Below are 26,258 nucleotides of genomic sequence, written 5' to 3'. Positions count from 1 at the left end.
ATCTCACTATTTAATCCATCTGATATAAGAACTGTCAACTAAACCAGCAATACTGTTTACTGTCTGACACAGAAACAAGAGATTACTCTCAAAACTAACATAAACTAAAATTCTACTAAAAATGCAATCGGTAGCATTTTTTTTTTGTTTTTTGAATGACTGCTGTTCCTCTATGTCCACACAGAAAGCCTCCAACAGCTCAGCCTACAACCATCTCAGACAAATTGATAGGCTCCGTGGATTTGCTCCATCCATGATGTTTAACTGCCTGCCGTGCGAGAAAAGTCATTACGCGAATGTGCACTTCAAAGTTCATTTGTATTTCCGAGCTTCACGCACATTGATTGCCTCACTCATACATTAGAGTCATGAGCAATACTAAAACAGGTTGTAAAATTACAATGTGACTGTAGTGTTTAATGCAGTTTGTGGTGTTTGCTGGGCAATACTTAATGTTTCCTTCTCCCACAGCCAAGCCTTATTTCAGTGCATGCTCTATGCTCCATCACTTTGAATTTACACTCAGCGGTGCTTTGTTCCAAACACAGAAACAGATCATCACTGATTATAAAGCATATATTTCTGTGAAGGTACAAAAATCCAACTACCTCATCAAGAGGCGCAGTGTGTAATGTGTTTATTTGCAGAAGTTGAATATAATATTCATAGTTGTTAAATCTTATTATATTTGTTGTAACTTTAGAGGGAGTGGGTCCTCTTTAGTGAGTCTGCCATGTTTCACAGCCATGCTTCTTCCCAGAGCAGACAAAGCAAACACTGTTACTTGTATCTTCAGCATCTGTTTTTGGGAGAGGAGGGTAATGTGGTGAACGCAGTTGGTTGCAATCTGTGATCTCACCAGTAGATGCCACTAAATCCTACACTATTCACCTTTAAAGCAACTCAGAGCTGTAAATACTTATATTATGTGTCTTAAAGCACATAATGGATTCTTTCCCGAGGAGTCTCTCTCTTTCTCTTGTTTCTTACTGTCTTTGAATTCACCTTGTAATGGAGGATTTATACAACTGAAACTATGTTGTATCACTTTATGATGTCTGTGGGAGCACTTAAAGCCAATTAATATACTGAACAATAAACAGCTTCACACAGGCCTTTAAAAGAAGACATATGCCAATGGCCTTCATCTGTCCAGCACATAAACAGTAGATTTAATAAAGCGCTCTTAACACTGACAGCACGACTCCTCCAGTGTAAAAGCAGAATAACAGACAATTATCTGCTGAGGTTAGTCAAGGTTCAAGGATTCACTTCCAGCTTCCTCTGCAGCCAGACGCAAAGACTCTATTACTTCACACCTTGTTTTGCAATGAAACATGCTTGTGTTAGTTTTACAGGTTTTGGCCACTGGTGTGCTGCATCCACAATGACCAGTAAAAGTCTAAGCGTGCACAGTGGAAAGTCAAGGTAGTTGGCCCATGTGTGCAATCAGACAAAGACAGTCAGGATGGGAGAGATACAGGCCCTCACAGCTCACCAAACACACAATAATGTCACAGAGTGGAGAAATGAATCCATGGAAAAGACACATAATCCTCATTACAAAGGGTTTGGCATCTCGTTTTATGACACATGTGACTGGTGAACAATTATGTATTCTCTAATCCCATCAACCAGTCAGCAGCCAGCCTTCTGGAGACTTAACCTTTGCAGTTTTAATGGAATCCTGATCAAAACAGGAACATGTCAAGTTCCTCTTTCTCTCCCTCTCACAGTTCTTTTGCGCTTATTATCTTTATTATGTTACATCACGTACTAGCCTGGCATATTAGCACATGCATAGACCACTACATCCAAAACAGTCTATGTGTCTCTTCAAGAGGATAATAGTTGGGAAATATTTTCTTGTTTAATGTTGTCTTGCAGAGTTCAGTTTGTTCACAGTTCTCTGCTTATATTATTTATTTTGGTTTCTATGACCACAGATTATGTGAAATATTTCTTGTCAAAGCAATAAAGAGAGGTCTTGTTTTTTTTTTGTTGTTTTTTTTTTATTGTAGGTGATGGCGGGGTGAAGGAGACAGTGAGAAGAGGAGAGGCTGGCAGTGGAGTTGGAAAGAATACATGGTAAACAATAACACACTGATGAACCTCCTCTTTCATTTTCTGCAGAATTAAAATACAGCACATGTGCGTCCGCCAACCAACATATGTATCGTAGGGCCTGTAACCAAATGCATGTATGAGCGTGTGTGTGTGTGTGCATACCATGTATGCATTTATTGTCTTCCAGAGTTGTAGAGGATGGGGTTCGCTCCATGACCCTATGCAGGGCTCCTCCAGCAGCTTGTCAGGGTTGGCGGCTCCTTCCCTGGGACCTCTGGCTCTCTTATCCAAATTGCAGTCAAGCTTCAAAAATAAAGAGCCCCTGAGACCCATTCGCCTGAGCAGGCAAACCCCGCACCGACAATGCGTCACAAACTCCACATTCACTTTCATTGCTGATCTTTTTTTTCTCTGTCTTAGCTTTTCTTTTTTTATGTTTTTTTTTTTTTTTTTTAAACATTTTTTTTTTTTACCAGTGCATTGACCTTTGGAGAATTTACTCAATTGTTTCCTTCTTTATCCTGCCTCACTCCCTGCTTTCTTCTCCTACATAATATATTTTTTCTTCTCTGTCTCTTGTTTTGTTTTTTTGTTTCTCAGTCATGATTTCTATGGTGACAGTGCACTTCCCAGGAATAATGGAAGCTGGGGGATTAGGAGGCGTGAAGGCGGATGGATGGCTTTCTCATAAATAGGTAGGAAACTCCTGAAGCTGGGTGGATTGGATCAGCAGATGTGTGACATGAACTCAGGCTCTAATTGGAGACTTTTCTATCACTCAGAGACACATAGAATCAGTGTTTGGAGTGTGTGAACCAATGTTCACACAGGAAGGAAAAGTCTGGATCCTCTTGGACAGACTGCGGCTTTCCTTTTATTTTATCTGAGCGGAATATAGTTATACTGTAACTAAATACATGGAACACATACACCACAACACTGACACTGACCTCCTTAGCTCCCCACAGGTGGTGACATCACCAGATGCCACTTGCAGGCTTCATCACTGTGGGGCTCCACGCTGACAGGATCACATCCACTGCTGCTCCAAATGGCATGGGAACCACACACGCCGCAAAAGCCTCAAAGTCAAAACACATCAAAACACTCAACATGTACACGGGCAGCAGTACAGGAGGTCAAACAGAAACAAGCACAGTGTTTACAGTCTGATTTGACTTGTTTGGAAGATACGTTTGGGCCATTGGTCGGTTCAGAGTGATGTTTCGCTGCAACAAGCCGTAATTCTAACATGGTGTAATGAGGGGGTTGGATTTCGACAAGTGGTTTTGTTGAAGGAAATGCCAACCTCTGTGGTACTGTGCACTCCTGGCCTCCAGAGACAGAATGTAGTTGCAGACAGCATGTGTGTGTGATTCTTCGAGAGCATTCGTGTGTTTGAGTGCTTAAAACATCCAGTGGCTGCTGTGCTCCATACTTGCCTGACCGCGGTAACCACAGGCGAGCCACAGCTAAGCCTCCAAAGCCAATTAAAATGTTATGAAGTGGAGTTCCCTTTATTTATTTATTTTATTTATTCCTCCTGGCGGGGAATAGCCAGACAGTTACTGTAACTACACAGAACTGGCTGCGAGGCCTCCTCCTGGCTTTGGGAAATGTGTGAGTGGAGGTCCCTCTGAGGCCTGGCGGGGCAGAACAAACCTCCAGATTTTCTGAACGAGCCTTCTGACAGACTGACAGCAGAGAGCAGAAGGCGTATGAAAGCAGACATCAGACAGAGTTTACAGGAAAGGCCCTGCCGTTGCACTGAGACCGACCTACGTGCAGCGTAGCGAACATATTGCATAGTGACGCATGGTGCACTGACCACGTAACCTAGCCTCGTCAGACCTAAAGCCTGTAAGCACCTGTGTGTCTATGTGTGCGCATTGTGCAGGAGGGGATTGCCTCTCTTACAAAAACATCCTGCAGATCCAGCTGAACACACACCGGAGTCCCCAGCAGCCCTCAACTTCACTTGCTGGGCTGCGTGGCAGTCACCCCAGGAACACACTTCTTCAGGCCTCACACATGTCCCCACCCTGGTCCCCTCATTCCCCCATGGGAGCCACAACCATGCTTTTCCCAGGCTTTGCTCATATTGTGTGTCACAGGTGTTTAAGTACAGAAACAGCAGCAAGGCTTCGGAAATACTCCTGTTGCCAGTGTCAGGCGTGAGGAAACATGCTTGATATTGCCTTGACAACATGTTTATTTCTTTGCTGTTTTAGCCTCCGTCTCAGCAAAATGCCTCTCCCCGGTGTTTGCCGCATAAGTCCATGTACAACACCAACACCCTGCACATGACAAGGCTTCACCTACAGTAATACCCAAGCCCTGATGTAATCCACCTGGCCTCAGACTGTAGCGCCAAGTGTGTGTCTGCAGCCTGAGTGTGGATGTGTGAACAAGAGGAAGAGCTCTCTCTTATTTTTGCCCTTGTGCATATGTGTTTATGTGTGCATGAGGTGGTGTCTGCTGTGCTACAACAGGAGGGATTAGCTGATTGTGTCTACTGTCTTGTCAGGTGAAAACCGCTATGAAATGGGTTCTTTGTCTCTCTCTCTCTCTCTCTCACACACACACACACGCACAATCACACACAATCCTTCAGGGCACCTCCACCTCCTGACTGAGGAATGTTTTTTTCACTCAGCCGTCAACACAGGGGGAAATTGTTTGTGTGTGTGTATATATATGTGTGTGTTCGTATATGTGTGTGTGTGTGTGTGTGTGTGTTTTGAATGCTCAGGAGAGACAGGCTGCTGTAGAATACCTGTAAGTAGGGAGACAATATCTCATGTCTTAGCAGGTTGAGGAGACCAAGTAAACAGCGAGGAACATGACAACATACACACACAGATGGTTTTTCTTTCAGTTAGTCCTCATTTTGCTATAGGGAAATATTTAGCTGGAATTATCAGCTGCAAACAGAACTGTGATGCAATACAGCCTTTTATTTTAAACACAAAATCACTTGTTTTTGCATAATGAGACATGCAGCTCGTTCCTGTCACGGCTGTGTTTTCTTCTAACCACTAGAGGCTGTAGTTTGCCCTGAAGTATATTAGAGGTGAATAACACACAGTCGAGTATAAGGTGAGAATATGAGAGATGATATTTTAAATTTCATGTTCTGTTAAAAAAAACACTCTGAACAAGATTCTCTGGCTGCATAGACGGGGAGTTTAATGGTTTTGTTGTGAGATGATGGATATGCGAGGAGTTGTGTTTCTCTAGGCCCAAGAGGTGTGCTCACTCACCTCACTGTCCAAATCCTCCCCAGCTCTTTGATATCATCCCTATCCTGCAGCATGTTCAACCCTGGCAAGAGCACCAACACTTATCCTCCCCTCTGGAAGGTGTGGGAATACTTGTATTTGTCAGAAATATAGAGGCAGAAGGGGGGAACGTTTCTCATAGAGCTGCTCTCAAAAGCTGGAGTACCTGACTTGAACAGTAAGATTCAATATGCAGGTATGTGTTTATTTGAGTGTCAATAAAGATATCACAGAAGGAGTTAGTGTCTGACAGAAAGCCTTAGCAAATCCTGATGGATTGGGAAAAGTGTCTGTGTGGAAAGGGAATCCATGTGCTTTGGGAGGAATTAAAAAGAATAATGTTCTCCAAAAACAGCTAACAGAAGGATCCAGGAAATACCGCAAAGACATAAAGTTGTGTGAGGAGCTGAGAGGCTTCATGTATAATTTTCTTTGCCTGCCGATGTTCCACTTTTGATTTAAAGTTCTTGGATATGTGCAGAATTTCAAACAGTGAGCATGGAGACAAAGCATAAGTCTGAACTTTGACTTAATGTCTTCCTTATAAATAAAGATGGTAACAGCTTTTATTTCTTACAATTATCATAGTGGGCTGCAGAGTAAGGGGGGGGGGGGTTAATTCACTTCGGAGCAGCACATACGTATCACAAAACCTCTTTGATCTGCTGTGGCAAAAGAGGAGAGGTTTTTCCTTAGCTTGAAAAAACAAACAGTGGCATTCTTTCCATTCGAGTCTACTGTATGTGCAGACGCATATTTGTTTTCCCTTTTCCCCTTTTTTCCCAATCCCAATCAATTCCTGATGGAATTACTGCATTATTCCATGGAAACTGCCTAACATGAGCAGGTGTTTCAGGCTCTTGAGCTGATTGCCAGACAGAGCAGGCAGGGGTGCAGCTGACTGTTAGTGCTAATGTGAAGTGACAGGGCCTCTGATGCTGGGGAAAGAATAGAGGATCATTCTGCTTTCCAGATCCAGCTGAGGAGTTATCAGGTTAACCACAGGTTAAACACAAATCAGAGAACACACTTACATTCAGCATTAATTGTTTTCTTACTTGACAAGTTCAGCTGTAACTGATCAAACAGCACCGCTCATTCATTGTTGTATTTCTTCTGTAAATAGTATAAATAACGCTAAAGGCAGTCACTTAAGTATAACGTTAGATTATTCACTTTATACTGATTCAGCTCTTGACCAAAGTGCTGTAGTGCTAAATCAAAGTGAGGTGAAAATACATCCATCTTGGATAAGAATTTCATAACAAAGCATATAAACACATTAGTGATATTTCATCTGTGAGTACACTCTGAGAGATGGTCTAATTTGTCAAGATAATGAATTTCACAGGGCATAAATTTATGTTGGATTCTCTTCCTTCATGCTGTAGAAGTAGCCTCTAGGCCACACATTTATCTGTTTTATGAGCACTGCAAACATTAACAGATTATACAGTAAGCCTGAGATATTTGTCACTTTGCACACTTCCTCATTTTTTTTATTTTTCAGTCTCATCTTTCTGTGCAGGGTACTGTCTTAGACGTGAGAGTATCAACCTAGGTTTGACATTTGCTCCGGCGCAGCAGGTGTTTTGAAAGCAGACAGACACTCCATAAATCCAATGAAGAACATGTTCACAGGCAAACAAAATGTCATCAATCCGACCATCTACCAGGTTTTCGATCGAAAACAGAAACCAGCAGGAATCTCGCTCACATCTGGTTCTTGTGACGCCAACGGACAAAAGTCATGAAATCACTCACTGGAGAGACGGGGAGGGATGGAGAGAGAGAGAAACAAGAGTCAAGGTGGTTCCAATTACAGAGCTATAGATAACCCTTCATTTATTTGAGGCTTGGCCTTAAAGAACAAACGTTAAATTCACACCATTGGCTAATAGAGTCTTCCTTAATGAAAGCAGATACCTCTATCAGTCCTGGACATCATCAGCTGCTGGCTGTTTTTAGCCAGTATCCAGCAACGCTGACAGGATGAAGGGTAAACACTGGGGAGGGCTCACGCAAGACCTGAACCTGCGCTCCCCGGGCTGAACCTCTGACAGAGAATAACTGAACTACTGCCATCATAGCCTGGATGAGGAACAGAGAGGACCACATCTGTTAGGCTCATGACTCGGCCGATCCGCAGCCCAGTCTGTGTCCCTATATGTAGGAGCTGAGAATAAAGTCACCTTCAGACGTCTTCCACACCTCGCCCCCTCAAACCCAACCCAGATCCAGCTCAAATAGTCCTGAATCCATCCTCAAATAACATGATATTCTCCAATAAAGATCATGCTGTTTTGTTTTTTTGTTTTTTTTTTATCTTTCCTGGTCTGCCTGTCCAGACAAAAGCACCTAATAGTGAACCACAGAGCAGTCTGCTAAAAGACGACGGCACCATTCACTTTAACTTTTTGTCAGGGCTTTAATATTCCGAGGCAGAGGACGTATAAGTGAAACCTTATGGGCCAGGTGCATCCGCAGAGCAGCGTCGGAGTCTCTGATTGAGACACAGACAGAAGAGGCAGACAATAGACAGGCTTTGGGAGGACAATGAAAAAGCCATGTGTCCACGTAGACATTTTCAGACCCCGGGGTCAGAGATGTAAAGTTTCATAATGCACTGATCACTCTGCAAAACGCTAAACAAGCCTGTGATTCTAACATCGCCGCTTTCCACCTTCTCTGGAAAATGGCTTATGTCTGCAACTCAGGAATGCGTTTATGGACGCCTGTCCACCTGACAAAACCATTGCCGGATATATGAACTACTGTCACCAGTCACTTCAAAGGTTATGGTCATATCTTCCGAAGAAGCTGCCTCTGTGTGTGTTCTGTCTCCGTCATCTTCATGCTGAATACCACAGAGGGAAATGTACTTACATACCAAAACCAGAGACAACCAGTTATATTCCCTATATTTTCCCAAGCACATTAAAGGCAACAGCTAATTGTATTTTTCTTTACAGCAGATTACACTCTGGTTTTTGGGCGGTAACATGCACACACATTGTTTCATCACACACTATTTTCCAAAGCAACGTGAATAATAATTAAATGCTTCTTTCTTTTAGCCACTTCAGATCTGTGTTGAAACAGCAGTTTTCTAACAACACATCACCTTAAAGCATTAAGGTCTCTTTCTGTCTCTCTCTTTATTTACACAATGCTGCCTACGAGTCCTCCATGAAATGCAGCTGGTGCCTTTACTAGAGCTGTGGGACCATGATAATTAATAACCTCACTTGTGCCTCACACTCAAAAGCCAATAACATGTTTCAAGTCAAAACACACACAATGCCATGACAAATGCTTTCATAATTCATCCATAAAGTTGCAGTTTTCGTCTGTGATAGCCAGGAAGTCTCACGGTCTTGTGTACTCAGTGATATTGATTTGTTTGAAGTTTTTGGAAACATGAAATGAAGTGATATCAGAGGGTGATTTAAGAGGGATGTTGTTAGACTCAAATGTGAAAAAGGGAGGAGAGAGACCAAACCACTTGTGGGCTTTGACTGCCCTTTTCAAGTTGAAGAAAAAATAAGCGCGCATACACGCAAAATAAAAAGCCCAACCATGTGCCTCATCTGTGTAACTTAAATTAGAGTGTGACTGTGTTTGAGGAAACAGCAAACACCTGAAACTAAAATGGGGTTTGATTCGAGTTATTAGTTGTAAAATGGACAAAAGATGTGAACAACAGTCCTTTAACCAAAGAGAAAAGGCCAAGAGGGCAGTGCCATTTAAAAACAGGCATTCACCACTAAATAACCTTAAATATTTTACAACTAAAGTCACAACACTATCAATGCATTTAATGCAAGCTACGCTGGACGCTTTATCTATTTGTTTTGATCACATCAGGACACATATGGAGACACAATATTTCGTAGCGTAATTCTGCAGGCATAGTGATACTATATATAGACTTTGAATAAACTTCTGCCATGCTGTCAGAATGTACAGTATATTCTGTTCTTAACCTCTTGGTCAGCAGATATATGAAAAATGAGATGATTTAATGCATTTGTACGCTGACCTTTTGATATTGCTTAAATTGGACTCAGCTTTAGCAGGAAAAAAAGGACTAAATCAGCTTAGACAGTCAACCTCATGGAGCACCATAAAGACACTGTTCAAAGCAAAATGGAAAATCAGGACATAACCAACAGGTAAACCAAAGAGCCTTTGTTCCACCACGGTGTGTCTGATAACTACTTTTATCTTTGCCCACATTTTTCCCCTTCTAATCCCCTGCACGTCGACTCAAACAAGGAAATGAAAACTTCTATTTGATTCCATAAATCCATTTGGCACATAAACAAAGCCTCCTCTCAGTGTGTGATCCCAGAGAGAGGCAGTGCCTCATCAAATTACCACAGCTATTCATATCTGCCTCCCCTCTACTGGAAAGATTTAGGTAGAAACCAATCCCATCTTTCCTCAACAATCTTCAGTCTCTCTTAATTGTCCACTGTTTAACTACTGGATTAAATAGCATCAGACATACAGCCAGCGGGACTGAGATTAGCCATCAAAGCTCTCTTGATATTAGTAACTCTAATAAAAATAATTCAAAAAACAAAACTCCTAAGTCAATCTTATTGTGGTATACCTCGTCCTGTACTTTCTGTCACTGCATTTCTCTTCCATTCATTCCCATTCACTGCTGTTTTTCAGTTACAAATTGGCCAGAAGGGATTTGGATCCCAGTGCAGTGCAAGTTTAATTGCAGATTACAACTGCGTGTTTATTAAGACAAATGTCTCCGGTGGAAGCAGAAGAAAGAAGCTCTTAAAGTAAACTTAACAGCATTTCTTTCCAAACCAGACAATTTTCCAATTAGCTCCAATCTTTTGTGCAAATTACAGACCTCCAATTCATTTTTACAAGACCAATGATGGCATTCAGATAGTTTTGTATTAAGTGTCATCAAACCAGTCACTATTGGATTTGGGCTCAAATTTGTTACTTGAATACAAATTTCATCACCAGGGGTGAAACACAATCAAAGATGTCCAAAGATAACAATGAAATTACTGTGAATGCCATTTCTCATAAAAATTTAGAATAATAAAGACAAGAAGCAAAGTTTGATATGGTTTTGCAGTAGTCATAAATGAAACTCATGCATGGCTTCTCTTGCTTTCTCAAATTATTTTCCTGATATTTTTGAGAAGAAAATGCTTAACAGTGGTATATGTGCCTGTGTCAGTGTCATAATTCTTGGCCTGAGGAGTTGAGAAGCAATGAAAAGACCATTTTTTATTTTTTCATCATTCCTCTTTCTGTGGGAGTTGCATCATGGTCTATGAGTTTGACAGCAGCACATACATCCCGGTGTCCTGCAGGGCTGAAGTTTCCTTTTGCACATAAATGTATTACATTACTATAAGTGACCTACAGCTTAGCACTGCATTACTGTCTTATCCATGCTACAGACTGACACTGAGTGGAAAATCATATCTGTTTCAAATAAGTTCACAATAATATAAGACCTGATGTTAAAAATTGTGTGTAATCAGTGCTTTGGCGTTGTTATCACTCGCTCTGGCCAAAAGCAAAGCACAAACATGTACCGTTTCTTTAAAAACATGAAAATTACAAACTGAATACCACATGGCATTTGTGTTTGTTTGGCTGCAAACACCTACATTGATTAGGCCTTTGTATGAGAGTGGAACAACAGGTGTCTTTGTGCATTCGAGGCTGCAGCAGGCAGAGAGCGGCCAGCGCTTAGGGTTTCACTCTTTGAAACTGATATGGGTGAGCTGCTTTTCTCAGGCCTAACCCCAAATCTGCCGTTGATGGACAGACCACCCAACTCTCCGTTCTTATAGGCGCACAGTGGGGCCGCTCGCAGCAAAGGCAGCCCCCTGTCACTCTCCTTTGGGAAGGAAATGGATCAGCCGACTGTTTGTCAAGTCCACTGTCAGGGTCTCCTCCACAATCAAACAGCCAGGTTTCCTAAACAGTGGCATTACACTAATGGATACCGCTGGAATACACGCAGCGCTTTACAAACCCGAGCCCTTACATCAGTCTTAAAATGGCTGAAAATGTGACAGCAGTAGCATGCGCTTTGTTGAAGTACAGAAAGGTATGTTGCAGGAAAAACAGGACAGTATGATCTGTAAAAGTAGAATCCCATAAGATTAATGACATTTTTATGGTGATCCGTCCTTTTCGCCTTTCCAGAAAAATCCATGGTTTCTCTGTTTCACTTTATTGTAAGACTTTATAGGAGGTTTCTGCCCTGTATTCTGATCAGAATAAAGATTCCCCCAGGACGTCCCAGTGCCAAAGCCGAGGATGCCAGAGTCATTGGTCAGAGGCGGAGGGCCGGGGGTTAGCCTCGCTGGGCCGCTCAACTGACAGCACACCGTGGCCAAAAGCGGACTCAGACTAAGACAAAAGATTCACACCCATCCTCTCCTCTCCAGATGGATCCTTCCCTGAAGTATTCCTGATCAGATTCAGGGCAAACAAACACACCAAATTACACTAATCTGCTTATTCTTTAATTAGCAAGTATTTACAGCAAATGATCATGTATGTATGAGCAGGACAGAATGGAAAACTACTTCTGGTGTTGCCCATGTCCTTCAATGAGAAGGAGAAATGCCTGAGAGGAGCCAAATGTTGATTAGATTCTGAGCCAAAAGGAGCTGCTCTACCTCTTGTCCTGACACATCATGCTCACAACCCCTCCATCTATCTTTTTCTCAGATCTTTTCTCTGTCAGCAGCCATGTTGTAAGATTCATACCCCGGTTACTGGTTACTGAGAAGATACAAGTTCTGTTTGACTGGTGAAGGGGGCAACCCTGTACCTCCAAATCCCAAACATATGTTCCACTCGCTGAATGAGATCTGAGATACTGATAATTACTTTCATGACTTTCTGGGGTGAACTCTTATAAGGGGAGCCCCTCCCCAATTAAACTGGGGCCCCATGTGTCTCTCCAATCAATAAAATGGGAACTGAATCAAATAGCTCCGCCAACAAACAACACTATATGAGCCACACAAATTAAAACCTACCCTCACATGGAAAAACAACAGTTGGCCTCTGGTTAAAGCGGTTTCTGTCAACATAACTATATAATCCATATGCGAGTGAAAGTGTGAAATGTTACTAATATGTCTGGGCTTGACTTGGTGACTGTTCTCGACTAATACAGCATCTTTTTCCTGAAATAAATCAATCTGTTGTCACATGAATCATACGGCATATTAAACAATGGCTTTGTGAAGAAATTAAGCCCATGATAAATTTTTCTCTGGACATTTTTGTCAAAACGCTTACTTCATCCTACACTTTGTTCATTACTCAAACACATCTGGCTGACAGGTGCCCCTGTCTGTAAAACGTTGAGTAATTTCATTCCAGCAAAGAGGAGCAAATGGAGAGGAGTGGAGAATAAGGTACTCTATCTTCTATCTGTGATGACATCAGGGCTCTGAGAGCTTGTTAGAGATGGAGAGTTAGAGCTGTGTTGCTCCATTTCTACAGACAGTAATCCAGCCCACCGCTGTCAGTGCCCTTTCAAAGCACTGATTACTCCATTTCCAAGGGCCTAATCTCTGTAAACAATCTCTGTTTTCATTATCTTTTAAACTGATTAGCCCTATGAATATAACTTTCCAGCGCTGGACTCAGACAGAAAAAAGTCTTGCCATATTGATGCCAGCTGTAGCTGCATGACCTTACAAGAGAAATAAAGCTGTGATACAAACACAGATAGAGGAGCGCACTGCAAAGAACATATGTGACTAAGACATGCTTGAAAAGTATGACAGACATCAGATAAAAAAAGATTTCCTGGGGTAAAATCCTTAACCTGCTTGTGGTTTTGCACAATTTGCAGCTGGATTTTCTAGTCAAAACTTAGGAATAAGCAGAGTCTCAATCATTTTCTCCCAGCATAGATTGACAACTACAGTTATTATCATCATCAGCTGCAATACAGGACATGTTGAATTTAAGCTTTCATTGTTATATTACCTATTTTTTATCCCTTTGTCCTTCGTGCCATTGGAAATTAAACATTGCTTTCCACCCCATCCTTTTACTCTCCCCTCCTTCTGGACAATGTGAGGGAACGTTTGCCAGCACATGTCTCCATCTGTTAACAAACACTTCCAATATGTTGAGAACAACATCTTGGCCCACAGTCTCCTCCATCAGGATGTGATGAACGCGATGCACCTGTCTCAGCCTCCAGCTTTGTTTCTGGCTGAGGATAGACTGCCTCAACCTAACAACTATTTGCCCCCATCACATCAAAGACGCAGAAGTGGAAGACTTCAGATGAAAACACTGGGTTTCTGTGGTTTCTTTTCCATTTTAGCCTCCCAATACAAATCATCAACAGTGAACCCGCTGCCCCCATTAGTTCATTTGGCGTTTCCTCTTTTGCCAAAATCACTTAAAGCCAATTAAAACGTCTCTGGTAAAGGAGCTGCTTAATGTCAGTGTGAAAGACATGTCCTCTGTTAATCCTATTTGGTAAACAAACTTTAAGCGTTCTCATGCATAGACCTTCACGATCACCCTAAACTGTAAATCACTCTAGACAGTAAATTACCTCCACCAATATACCAGATCTGAGTGTTCACTAAAGTCAACAACAGAGGGAGAATAACACCAAAACTACGTCAGAAGCAGAAATGGCCTTGATTACAGAAACTGAGAAAGAGCTCATCCAATCACGCCAGGACAGTCAGTGAGTTGGACTGGGCTCTGCCTTTGCATCGTGACATGGAGGAATGTTTAAGAATGAGAGCGAAAAGGACGACCTGCGTCACCCCGCTCTGAACTCCCCACTTTAATTAACTAATGTATCTCCATTTGTCATAGCGTGACATTGCATGATTCTGAGGCAATCTGAGATGTTGGCTGGGCTGTGAAAGGGGAAAACATCAGCACCCTCTACTGACGAGCCGGCCAGCTTCAGGGCCCCAGTGGACTTTGATTTCATTTCCTTTCATTTACATGAAGGTTGCTTGTCTAATTATCATCTTATCATAATGCTGCCACTGAGCTGCCCGCAAATGAGGACCAGATCCACCCTCTGAGCCAGAAAAGTGTAATATTTGGATCATTTAAGTCACTGTGGCTCTTAATAAACCTTAAAGATTAGGAACACCAACAAAAATCTACTTTTCTACAGCCACACATTTGTTCGTTGAGGTGGATAAACTAATATTAGCGTTTTCTACATTTTTAGGAGTAACACTCCTGCTTGTAAGTTCTCTGAACTTGATAGATGAGTTAAATTAAATGAAATAAATGACTTGACTCTGGCTGTGCACATTTCTAAGGTCTTGCAGGCTAAAATAGAAGTGCAAATCATCTTATATCACCTTGCAAGATTAGTGGGAAAGTAAATATAAACTCCAATTCCCAGAATGGTTATCATATAATCCTTGCCTCCCACATCTGCTTGGACAAGAGGGGACAATAAGTCAGCATAGCAGGTAAAAATTTTAGGGATATATTTGGATTTTCTGTGAAGGGGAATGACTAAATATAAAGTGTGGGGTAAAGGTTTGCGTCAACACAGAGATATTCTGAGATAGGGGGCGCCTGGCCTTTTTCATCCCTCTGTAACTGAACCTGCATCAGTATGTCACTGTCTCCACGGCTAAACAAATTAGTAAGTTTGATTGATCAAAGTTTATATGAGAACGGGTATTTGATTTCAAACAGTGAGGGGAAAGAAGGGAGGGAGGTAGAGAAACGGGGAATGTAAATGTATAGACACGGGCAGAGTGAGAGGGCAGAAGGAAGGGAGGGGTGAAGGAAAGAACGACGAGAAGAAAAAGAGAGAGAGAGAGAGCAGCTGGATTGCCATGTAAATAGCTGTGCAGATAGGTAGGTTTGGGCTTGGTGCCAGAGGCTCTACAAAGGGCTCCTAACATCTGTTTGAGGGTAGATTCCTGCTCTGTGTTGTAGTAAGAATAATAGTCTCGCTCTGAGGGCCTGTTCCCTCATCAGACAGGATCATGATCACGCATATACACTCTGTGGTCTGAGCTGTAACGTCAGACCGCAGCCATTCAGAGCTGAGAAACACAAGCAGAGCTGTTATTACTGTTATTACACTGCACATCAGTCATCAGTCTGGATGGACAGGTGGAGCATCGCTCAGATACAGACACCCACCTTCAGCTTCTAATGTGGCTCTCGCTAATGTCCTGAAATTATTGACACACAGCATGAGCTTAAAAATCCTTTCAGTGATGAATTGGTGAGTGAGCAGGAGAATTCAGTACAAGTCTAAATAAATCCAGAGGAAAAAGGCTTAAAACCACACTTATGATGTGGATAAGTAGGAAGTTTACACCGTGAAATACAACATTTAGAAATCCGTTTTATATTTTCGTCAGCCATCTGATGAAAACAGAAAAACCACAAGTTTGGAGTATGCATAATTAACTGCCAAACCAAAATGTTGGAGACAAAGTTTAAAATTCCTACCAAAGTTTTCCCATTGAGTTAAAAAAAAGTGGGACATCTCTTTCGGTGTGTCATGACAAGGATCTTTTTTCCTCTCCCAAGAACATATGCAAGCAATTTGTACAACAAATGTTGGTTTTAGACTGTGTTCCTTGCATACTAGTGGCTTCTCAAAACCTGGAGGGCTCCATTCGTTAGTGCTTGAAAGCAAAGCAAACAAATTAATTAACACTATCTTTACATGGGGTGGCCAAGGAAAGCAGGCATTGAAATGTTACACCATTACCTAAATTCGCATGCATCTGTCTGTGTCTTCCACCCCTCTGCCTCCCCCCCCCCCCCTACATACCCTCCCACCCATGCCCCAGTGCACACAGCGCCCTTGAACAAGGCCGAAGGACCACCTGCGTGAAAGAGGAGACCCTCTCTGTTATGTCTCTGCTAGGGAATGAAATAACACGGAATCCAGCTCTGCAAATAACTCACAGTGAAGATCATTTTCCACATGCTGCTTGACAAAAGGTAAAATAAGAACAGATGATATCCTTTCTCTCCCTTTCTGGGTTTGTAGCTGTGCTCTACAGCCACATTCAGAGTTCTGTGCACTTTGCTGTTCCACTTTGCCAGGCGGCAGCAGACGCAGAGGTCTGACCCTTCACGGGCCTTGTTAACCAGGTGGCACGAGATACAAACACTCATTCCTAATAGCCACTGAAATGGAGGCCACCATTTTTGCATGCCCTCACTTGGCTGATGTCAAGAGGGGTCTGAGGAACCTGATCCCAGATCTGATGATCAAGTGAGCCATTAGGAGCACCAGGAGGCCTTCTACTAAACTGGGCACCCATCATGTCCAATCAGTACAGCACTGATGGGCAGAGGTGGAATGAGTACACTCTTTATCAAGTAGAGGTGAAAAGGTACAGGCTCTGACATGTACTCAAAGTATGGCAGCACAAAGATGCTCCAATATGCAAATCAGCCTTAAAAGTGAACAGCGTCATGACACCTTTTTTTATAGGGTTCACCTTTGTCTTTTACATCTGATATACACCATTAAGTAAAGCAAGGGATCATCTTCTCAACCAGTTTAAGTTGATGTCAGACTTAAAAGTGTGCTATAATGCTAAATAACAATAATTCCCCATTCCCATGTACAGGTACTGATATTGGGTTAAAAACTCTAGCACCTGCGGCTACTAAGTATCTGGACTTCATTATTTCCCACCTTTGCTGACAAGAGAAGAGATGTCCCCCTTACTGACACACGACACAATTTATTGAGGGTTTTCTTTTTAAAACAACACTGAGACAAGTACTTTATTGCAACATGAACTGTGTTTAAAGGAGACAAACACCTCCTGTGTGCTCCACATTATAATCTCTGCCTGTAAAACACACCGGCTTTATTTGCGTAGACTGACCTTTGCTCACCCCTCTGAAGAGGACACATATGAAGTTTGGTTAATCCAAATAAACAGGTGAGGCACTTATTAGCCCCCAATTCCCATTGCAAGTGTAACTTCATTTTCAATTCCGACTCTCCCTCCCTCTGACTCATGGGAGAGCGACTTCAAAGCTGTAGCCATGCACTTGAGGTCATTATCTTCATTTCTATATCCTCTGCAGGTTCTCAGCATATGGGAACATTTTAAGTCTTTTTTTTTTAGTCTGCAGCCATAAATCTGCCATGTCAACTATATAATATGCCTGACCAGCAACAGATGTAGTTCTAATAGCTACCAAAAAAAGTCACATCAAAATGTACCACCTCTAGATTTTGATCCTAATACTTAACAGCCATTAAGATTGATTTCAGTTTACACACAGGACATGGACAGTGAGCGAAAGTCAACACGCATTAGAAAAGGAGCCTGGGTGTTTCCTTTTAATTTTCTATTACACTGTTTCACTTGCTCAGTCTCTTTCTTTCTCTCTTTCCCTCTCTTTTTTCATTAATCCCTCTCCTTCCAGCCTTTAGCTGAGACGAATCCTCCTTTCATCCTGTTCTGCAGCGAGGGCCCTGGTGTCTGATCGCACAAAGCCTGACCATCGCTGACTCCTCGTCAACCTCTTGCCCAATTCATCAAGCAGAGGCCCATGGGCATTCATCACCCCCACCACCTTTCATATCCCGCACCAGCTGAAAGCCACTGTCCCTCCTCTGACTTCAATGCCGCCATGACACACCCGCAAGATTTATAGTGGCATAATTAGTAGCAGTGAAAAAGGCCTGCGTGCTTTGGAGGGTCAATCGTACTGTATCCTACTCTCACAGCCACTCACATCTGCTTCAAAATAGATTGCACTGCCACCACGCAAGTTGATAAATTAACAAAAAAACAAGGAGCTAGAAATCCATCAAGGGCTGATGGTGACATCAAAACAATTATACATACTTTGTGGAAATTTAACATACTATTTGTCACCATTCACTGAAGTGATACACTGTCATAAATCACATTTCTCTACAGAGAAGGAAGGGTGCTGCTTTTGATGAGCAGCTCTTAGTTCTGAGGTGAGAACTCCTCCTCAGGACGGGGGTTTCCGAAAACAGCTTGAAGGAGGTCTAAAATAACATGCCTAATAGTTAAATGGTGTTATTGATGTAATCACCGTCCTTCCCTCCTACCCGTCCTGCTGTCAATGATATCTCAAAGAAAGTGAACTAATTAAAACACTCCTGGAGTTTGTTTTCATTTCAATCTTCACAGAAATCAAGTCTTCACTAAACAGCTGCATTTTATTTTTTTTTTCTTTTCCTGCAAAGACACAGGTTGAAACCTGTTGCCCCATTGTGCACAGAAGAGATACAAAATCCCCATTCAATCATAAATTACACCTATTATTCATTATTCCTGTTATGGTTCTCTGTGTTCTCTTTAATGTGCACCTTTCTGAGCATGATAGCACAGCTCACTCTGAAAACGTTTGACATCACTGGTGGGACTTTGGCTGGAGCTGAGAGAAAGAGGCGGAGATGTGCAGGTGCTCATTGTCTGTCTCAGTTTCAACAGTTTCAAGCTCTATGACAGTAAAGGAGTTAACTATACACCATATCTATGTTTTCTCAGTGTTTGGTCTCCAGTTTTTGTTGTTACATAACTGCTAAGGAGCAGAACCTCATGTTGAGGAGCTGCAAATCTGATTCTCTTAGAATAAAAGTCATTTTGCACATTATGAATACTAATGTTGGAGAGGTTAAAACATTTTCTTGACCTTTTCTTGTGGCCCCTGTGATGATTGAAATGGCTCACCTGATCCCCTGCTCCAGTCAGATTTGATAGTGCACGTCATCAGCGTTTGGATTTTCCTTTTTTTCCCCTTCCTGCCAGTAGTACAAGTGGTTAGGCTGCTGGTTTGTTGGAGCACAGTGCAAACGTTGTGCAGAGGGGCGAGGAAGCACCTGCTTCCAACAAGGAGGTGGAGAAAATGCTCTCATGAAAAACGTCCAACTGCAGTGGTTGGCACTGTCACTTGTGCAGGAGGTTGGATTGCTCTGAGATTATGCACAGGTTATTTTGATAATCTTGTGGGGAATCGTTCGCTAAATGATCTGCGGTTTTCTGTCTTTTTGTTTTCTTCCAAGATAAGCTATGGTGTGACCAAAAGCAGTCAGTGTAAAATTATGGATTGCATTTGTGGTGGAGTGGTTGTTACAGTTTATGATACATGTAGCTTTTCGGTTTTCTGTCAGCTGACATTTGTGTTTTAACAATGATGGTCTTTGCTTCTGCATCTGCGTCGCATTTTAATGCACCACAAACTCTTACCAGACTTCCCTGCCTCTGGGTAGGTTATGTGAATTTAACAGACAGCCTCGGACCGCATTCAGGAGCGCAGGAGCTATGAGAAGATACTTGTGGACTTCATTCTTCGGAAGACATACAGCCTTTATTTAAGAAAGCAGTGAAAGGCGAGTGTAGACGGCGGCATCGTCAGTAGTAAAAGTTGAACTGAAAGCGCACATTCAGTAAAGGAAACTGATGCGCGTAAGAAGGGATGCCAGCCAGGCGTGGCTTGTGTTTGAATATCCAATGTGAGAATGCGTGGGGAGTATGTATATAATAGAGTCTTTCCATCTGATAAACAGAGATATCAAACTGATGAATATAGCAAAGGACCATTAATAAGCTGAGAGGACTGCGCTGATTTGGAGGAGCACGACGCGCTCGGTCCGCTTTGTGCGTGCATGGACCGGACCTCTGAGTCTGAGCTGCACCGTAAACTTTTCTCCCTCCTTCAGCCACCGTACATTAGAAATGCCTTCGCTTAATTTGACAGCTGTGCATACGATGGCAGAGGTCGGGAGTTTTCTGGGGACACTCGACTTGGATTTACAAAGCTTTCCTGCGCTCGGGAATATGCCCCTACCGGAGTCTCCCGTGGGCTTGAATGAGCGGCTGGGACAGATTGAGGGGAGGCTGCAGCGTGGGTCACCGACGGATTTTGGGCACCTCAAAGGGATCCTGAGGCGGCGGCAGCTCTACTGCAGGACAGGCTTTCAGCTGGAGATATTCCCCAATGGGACAGTACACGGGACAAGACAGGACCACAGCAGATTCGGTGAGAAGACTTGTATGGCTGTGATTTTTTTCCCCCACAGAAATTAGAAAACACTTTTTATTAAATGTATATTCTGAATGTGAAGTTTTCTTTTAATTTGCGTCAGCCTGTAGCCAACGCGCTCTTGGAGACAACCCTGTTACTTTTTCATATTCCAACATGGCATCCATCTTTTATTTTTTATTTTTTTATTTTTTTAATCAAAACAATAAAATGTAAAACCTTTTCTAATTTTCCTCAGCTCGTTTCCAGAGGTGGCTTAATTGGGACGCTTCCTGCCGCTCATCCCCTGTGAACTCCTATCCGTGCGTCACTGTCACCTGGCGCATTACGCACTGCTCCACACCTTCCCTGACAACCCCCCCACCCCCCACCCCCTACCACTCTCAACCCCAGTGCGCGTGGGGGCCGCAGGTGTCTCTCCTCAACCACAAACAAGCAGAGCTCGTCTCGCGACGCTTGAAGCTGGCCCGGGCTCGCGCTCTGCTTGTAGCATTAATGTCAATGGAGCGAGGTGCGGCTCGCTGGAGAACGATAAACAAATGAGGTCAGAGGGCAGATACGCACATGTCTCGCGCCTCATAGCCATGCAGTCATCTCACAGGTGCAGAGCGGCTCTCTCGGTGCGGAAAGAGCGGAATAACTCTAAATTAAAGCATGACCACTGCGGAATTCAGGGACGGTTTAATGTTCAGACTACAGCCAAATAAGCCGGTTTACAGGATGGTGGTCCGCGTGTTTGTTTCTGGCTTTACTTAGCCTTAAAATGCAAGGTCTTTGTCAGAGCTGCGAGGGAGACATGGCTTTGATTAAAGGGATATGAAATACACTCTTTTCCCCACAAAAAATAAAGGGATCTTCTCTGTCATCCTTTGGCATCAGATGAGGTCGGAGAGATGGGGACCAGGTGGCTGGAAGCTGGCCTCTGTGCCAGTCAGCTCAGCCAGAGCCTCTCTGACTAACCTCGACATCACAACAACCCGTGGCTTTTAATTTTACCGGTTGTTTCCTCCTCTTTGAAGTGCATGTTCCTTTTGCTGGGACTTCCTGTGAGTCAGCAGTTCACCCAACGACTTAACCCACAACTGAGCTCCATAAAAGTGACTCTCACTTTGTATTAGTAGTCGGTTTGGGAAGTCCCAAAGACATTTATAGACACCACAACCTGTCAGACTATAGAGCTTGGGTCAGACTAAATAAAAAGAATGAAACCTATCTGCAGTGTACCCATACCCTATAATTCTATTCAGTACTTCTGCTCTTGTGATACAATGAGAGTTATCATATAGCCTTGAATATTTAGTGGGAGTTGTTTTGTCTTAGCATGAACACTGGACATTTCAATATAACGTAATGTGATATTGTATGATTTGAAAGTTAAAAAAAATAAGTTTTTTTTTTTTTTCCATCAAAACCATGCAGGTTGATTCACATTTCTTCAGTGGTCCTGTTCAGGCTGTCTGCTGAAGTGCTTACAGTGGGTTGTGGGTTTCCCTGACCAGCAGTGTGCTGTGTGTTGACCTCAGGTATCCTGGAGTTCATCAGTCTGGCAGTGGGTCTGGTCAGCATCAGAGGAGTGGACGCTGGACTTTACCTCGGCATGAATGAGAAAGGAGAGCTCTATGGGTCGGTGAGTCAAAACCCTCCTTCCATTTCCAACCCCGCCCTCACATCCAGCCCATGGTCTCATTCACAACTAGGCTGGATTTGAGTACATTAGATTTGCAAATTAATCAAAATTTTCTTCGCATTGTAAAAGTGTATTATCTTTTGGGAAGAGGTTTTCATCTGGGAGTCAGTTTGTTATCAAGGTTCCCATACGTGGCAGATGAGAAAACCACATGAGACAAAACAAGTATGTGTTTCTCCTACAGACTCTCACACTCTCAGTATCATAGCTCCTTCTCCTGCTGATTTTCTTTAGTATAATGACTATGCAAATGCATTTAGACAGCAGGTCTGGTAAACAGTGTGGACGTTTAGACTGAAAACTCCAGCTGAAGCAAAGAAAAGGGAAAAAAAATTTGTTTTTTTTTACTTGTCTTTAAAGTGAAGGGAGTCAAGAAAAAGCACTAAGATCCACCTCAGACTTGTTTGGAGCTGCAGAAAGCAAACCAACCTCTTCATTCTGTTCTCAGATATGCAGAAATATTTACATATTTCCCAAAGTGGACACAGGGCCATTTGGAGTCACTTTGGATGTGCGGGTTTGGTGGATTTTAGATTACCTCTGCGTGTGCAGCTGGATTCAAGTTTAGACTGTGGGGTTGAATAAAGAAGACATTTGTTAGTGGTACATCTTGTTTTTGTAACTTGACTGACTTTGTCTCACATAAGCTTAATATCTGGGGACAGCAAGGGGAAAAGGAAAGAGATAAAAACAATGAGGGGAAGTATGTGAGGGTTACATGTATCAGGTGTCCCAGGGCATTACCTGAGGGCCTCTCAGGGCTCGGACTCCCCCCCGGCTCTGAACAGAGGCTACTTTTAAGTACGGCCATTGTGTTGAAAGTGCAGATAATTGTTTACTGTGTGCTATCAGAGTCTGGCATCCTGAAGCTTTGACCCTGGGAGGAGGGGGGCAAGTGATCGTGGGTAGGCAGTGATTGGGGGGTGGGGATAATTGCACACCTGACCTGAGTCACCTGACTGACAGAGGGAGAGAGATGCAGACATATCTGTCTGAGCCTGAGAGGCCTATAGGTGGGGGGAGGAACTAGCCCCAGTGAAACTGGGTAACAGGTAGAAGGGTGCTTCCGTCCACAACCACCAGGACCTTGACGAGCTTTTGATCGGATGAGGTTTGTGTGTATTCGGATGGAGCTGGCCCAGTCATGTGCCCTTAGGCTGTGTTTACAGACAACAGCTTCACCACACAGCCGCAGCCAAGCACAGCCTGACAGCCAATCAACAAAATTGCTTCTGGAATAAAAACCGAGACTCTTGCACAAACACTTTCTTAAACTGTAAAGTGTGTTGAAGGGAGTGTTAGACTGATCAGGAACATTAATATTGTTGTGTGGAGGCACCATGTATTCATAGCCAAAAAAGTAAACACAAGGGAAAGGTATCCAGGAAGGACAAAGGACATCAGGGCCAACCTTGTACCCTTTGTGCCCCACACACCACCTTCAAACGGGGCTCATTTTTGGCTCCTGGTCATTGTGGTGATACCCTTGACATGCATGAAGCAGGAGAGCAGATCGAGCAGCAGGCGTTGCAGCAGAACCACTGCATGACTGACTGTTTTTGGCAGAAAGCAGCTCTAACCCTGATGTCTCTTATTGTTCTCACACACTCACTCAGCCAGCACAGTCTCACCTGCTGAACCCACAGCCATCGCTCATGCTGTGGTGTCAGTGAAGGCTGAGGCTCTGAGAGCTGCTCTGTGTGTGCACCACAGTCAGAGTGGATGAACACTGGGTGTGTGTGCTCACTGTTGCATCAGAGGGAAGGAAATATTTTTCTGTGCCCAATGAGAGGTTAACAGGTCTAAGGAGTGAGTATGGGGTGTAAAGTGAAAAGCTGCTTGTAATGACTTCCCCCCCTTTGTCATAATGAGCACCTGCGTAAATGAGTTTCTACTGGTTCATTTCAGTTCATGGGCCAAACACAAAAACTGCTCCGATTAGCCAGAAGCATGTATTAACCAGTTCATCAGTGAGAGGAGAGTCTGTCTGTTTAAGCAGCATCATCCATCTCAGCTTTTCACTACTCAGGTCATTTTTATGTGAGCAGGACCTTCAACATGTGACTAATGTGTTGCTTCTTTCCTGCAGAAGAAGCTGACAGCAGAATGTGTGTTCAGGGAGCAGTTTGAGGAGAACTGGTACAACACTACGCTTCAACTCTATAACAAACACACGGACACGGGGCGGTTCTACTACGTGGCCTTAAACAAGGATGGTTCGCCAGGGAGGGCGGCAGGGACTAAAAAACACCAGAAACTCACCCACTTCTTACCAGGCCAGGGAGATTGAAAAGATCCCTCAGGCATACCGGGACTTATTCCAGTACAGGTGACCAGTGCTCCCCTCACAAGTGGTTCACTTGGAGGGACAGAAAAAGAGAGAGCAGTTGTTGTGGGACTTTGGAACCTAGGTACCGAACTGTTTTACCCTCTCAACCTTGTTGCTTTCATCAGCTACTCCTGAGGTCACTTGCGTTTGCGCCTCGGCCAAACACGTACAGCACTGACATAAACATTGTGCATGTCCCTGGATGAAGCCTCACTTGCCTCTACAGTGGACGTGTGACCTTAGTGAGGAGGGAAAGTTATCCTGTAAAACCACTGCAGACATGGAGAAAGGAGGTCAAAACTGATGGAGACGGTGGCCTCAGGCCCATATGACTGCCGGCTGTGGGCCAATTTAAAATCAGTGCCATGTTTTGTCAATAACCACTTTTTAGACGTGTATCGAAGTGACATGCACGACCAGCTGCAGTCCACAGCCTTTTTTTTTTTTTTCCTTTCTTTGTGTAGCACTAAGTCTGTGGGCAGAGCGTGATGGCTGACTTTTACAAACTATGAAAAAAAGTGAGTAACATTGAATAAAAGACTTTTAGGAGTTCCGGATGACAGAAAGCACTGCAGATGACACAGCAATGGTCATGTGAAATGTAAAAGAGGGCACATTCCACATTCATGATGATAAATAGGATGGTCAGAGATAGCGCATGAAAAGTGACAGGTTGGCAAAGTCAGGTACTGAAGAGTCTGTGAGAGGAATGTCTGTGAGGCAGAGAACAAACTGTAATGAGCCAAACTGGAGTTTTATTAAGAATTATTCCAACTCAAAGGTGAAGATGGAACCCAATCTTTACAATGAATGTGGGATCAATGAAAGAGCACTTACTGCACATGCCCGGTCCCAGCTGTAAGCTCATTTGATCTCTTCATCTGATTCACATTAAATAAACATCTTAAGCACCATCTTCTAGGAAATGACAAGCAAAAAAAAAAAAAAAGTGACTAAGTCTGGGACAAAGCACTTCTCTGACCGTGGTTGTAAAGAATTAGGGATGGGTTTTAAAGGATGGTGACTTGTAATGGTCAAAGTGTCACGAACATTATTAAAAATGCAAGCAGCTGAGGTGTACATATGGTGATCCTATTTATGAGATGTACAATATATTTATTTTCTACATATAAAGTATAAATATAAATCTATATATTTATTTATTGCAAAGACTTTATTTGTAATGACTTGAAGTTATCTGAACTGTAGATTCTACTGAAATACACCAAAAAAAAAAAAAAAGCAAACCAAAAAAATGAAGAACTGCAATGAACATGACAATAAAATTGTCCTGCTAGTCGAGAATTCATTGTGAGACTATTTTTGCTTGGATAAAAATATGATGTACCAATTAAACCAGATATAAAACATATTGTATGTGAATGCCGCATTTCTTTCTTTCATTTTTAAGACTTATGAGTATATTCTTTTACCTGTGGATCAACTTTAACCATTATTTCGATACAGTGTCCTGACAAAACAGTTGACAGATGCAGCAGATATTTTCCCAGAGGTGAACACCCATGCAATCTCATGGCAATTTACCCTCATAAACCCTTTACGGACTAATACGCACAGACCCTCTCTGTCTCCATAAGGTCTTAGTCGGCCTACATACACCGTATCAAATCAGATTCCTTATGCAACTGGATCCCGACTACTAATTGGCTTTACACATCAGCATGGGTTGGGCAGCGATTGGTCCATGGGTGCAGGGGCCTCACTGACCCCACTACAGTGGAGTCTCTGCACTGGGCCTTTTCAATGGACAGAAACAGCTGCCTGCCACACAGAGACCCAGCGTGGATGTGCCGCAAACCTGGAGCGGTGGTAATCTGGGGCTAAGAGGGGATGGGAT

At 43.0% G+C, this 26,258-nt stretch overlaps 1 protein-coding gene across 1 annotated transcript; it reads left to right on the top strand.

Annotated features, from left to right (window-relative positions):
• Positions 1–19,319: 19,319 nt before the first annotated feature.
• fgf16 (fibroblast growth factor 16) lies at positions 19,320–25,351 on the top strand. The gene is given in 4 exon segments (XM_030144775.1): positions 19,320–20,381; positions 21,908–22,011; positions 24,161–24,351; positions 24,353–25,351. Coding segments are annotated over 4 exon segments (651 nt in total). The 5' UTR covers positions 19,320–20,077; the 3' UTR covers positions 24,405–25,351.
• Positions 25,352–26,258: the final 907 nt, after the last annotated feature.

This window comes from Sphaeramia orbicularis, chromosome 10 (assembly GCF_902148855.1).
Source record: "Sphaeramia orbicularis chromosome 10, fSphaOr1.1, whole genome shotgun sequence".
Lineage (NCBI taxonomy): Eukaryota > Metazoa > Chordata > Actinopteri > Kurtiformes > Apogonidae > Sphaeramia > Sphaeramia orbicularis.
The sequence above is the reverse complement of the archived record's forward strand: the minus strand, read 5'-3'. Positions and strand labels throughout refer to the sequence as shown.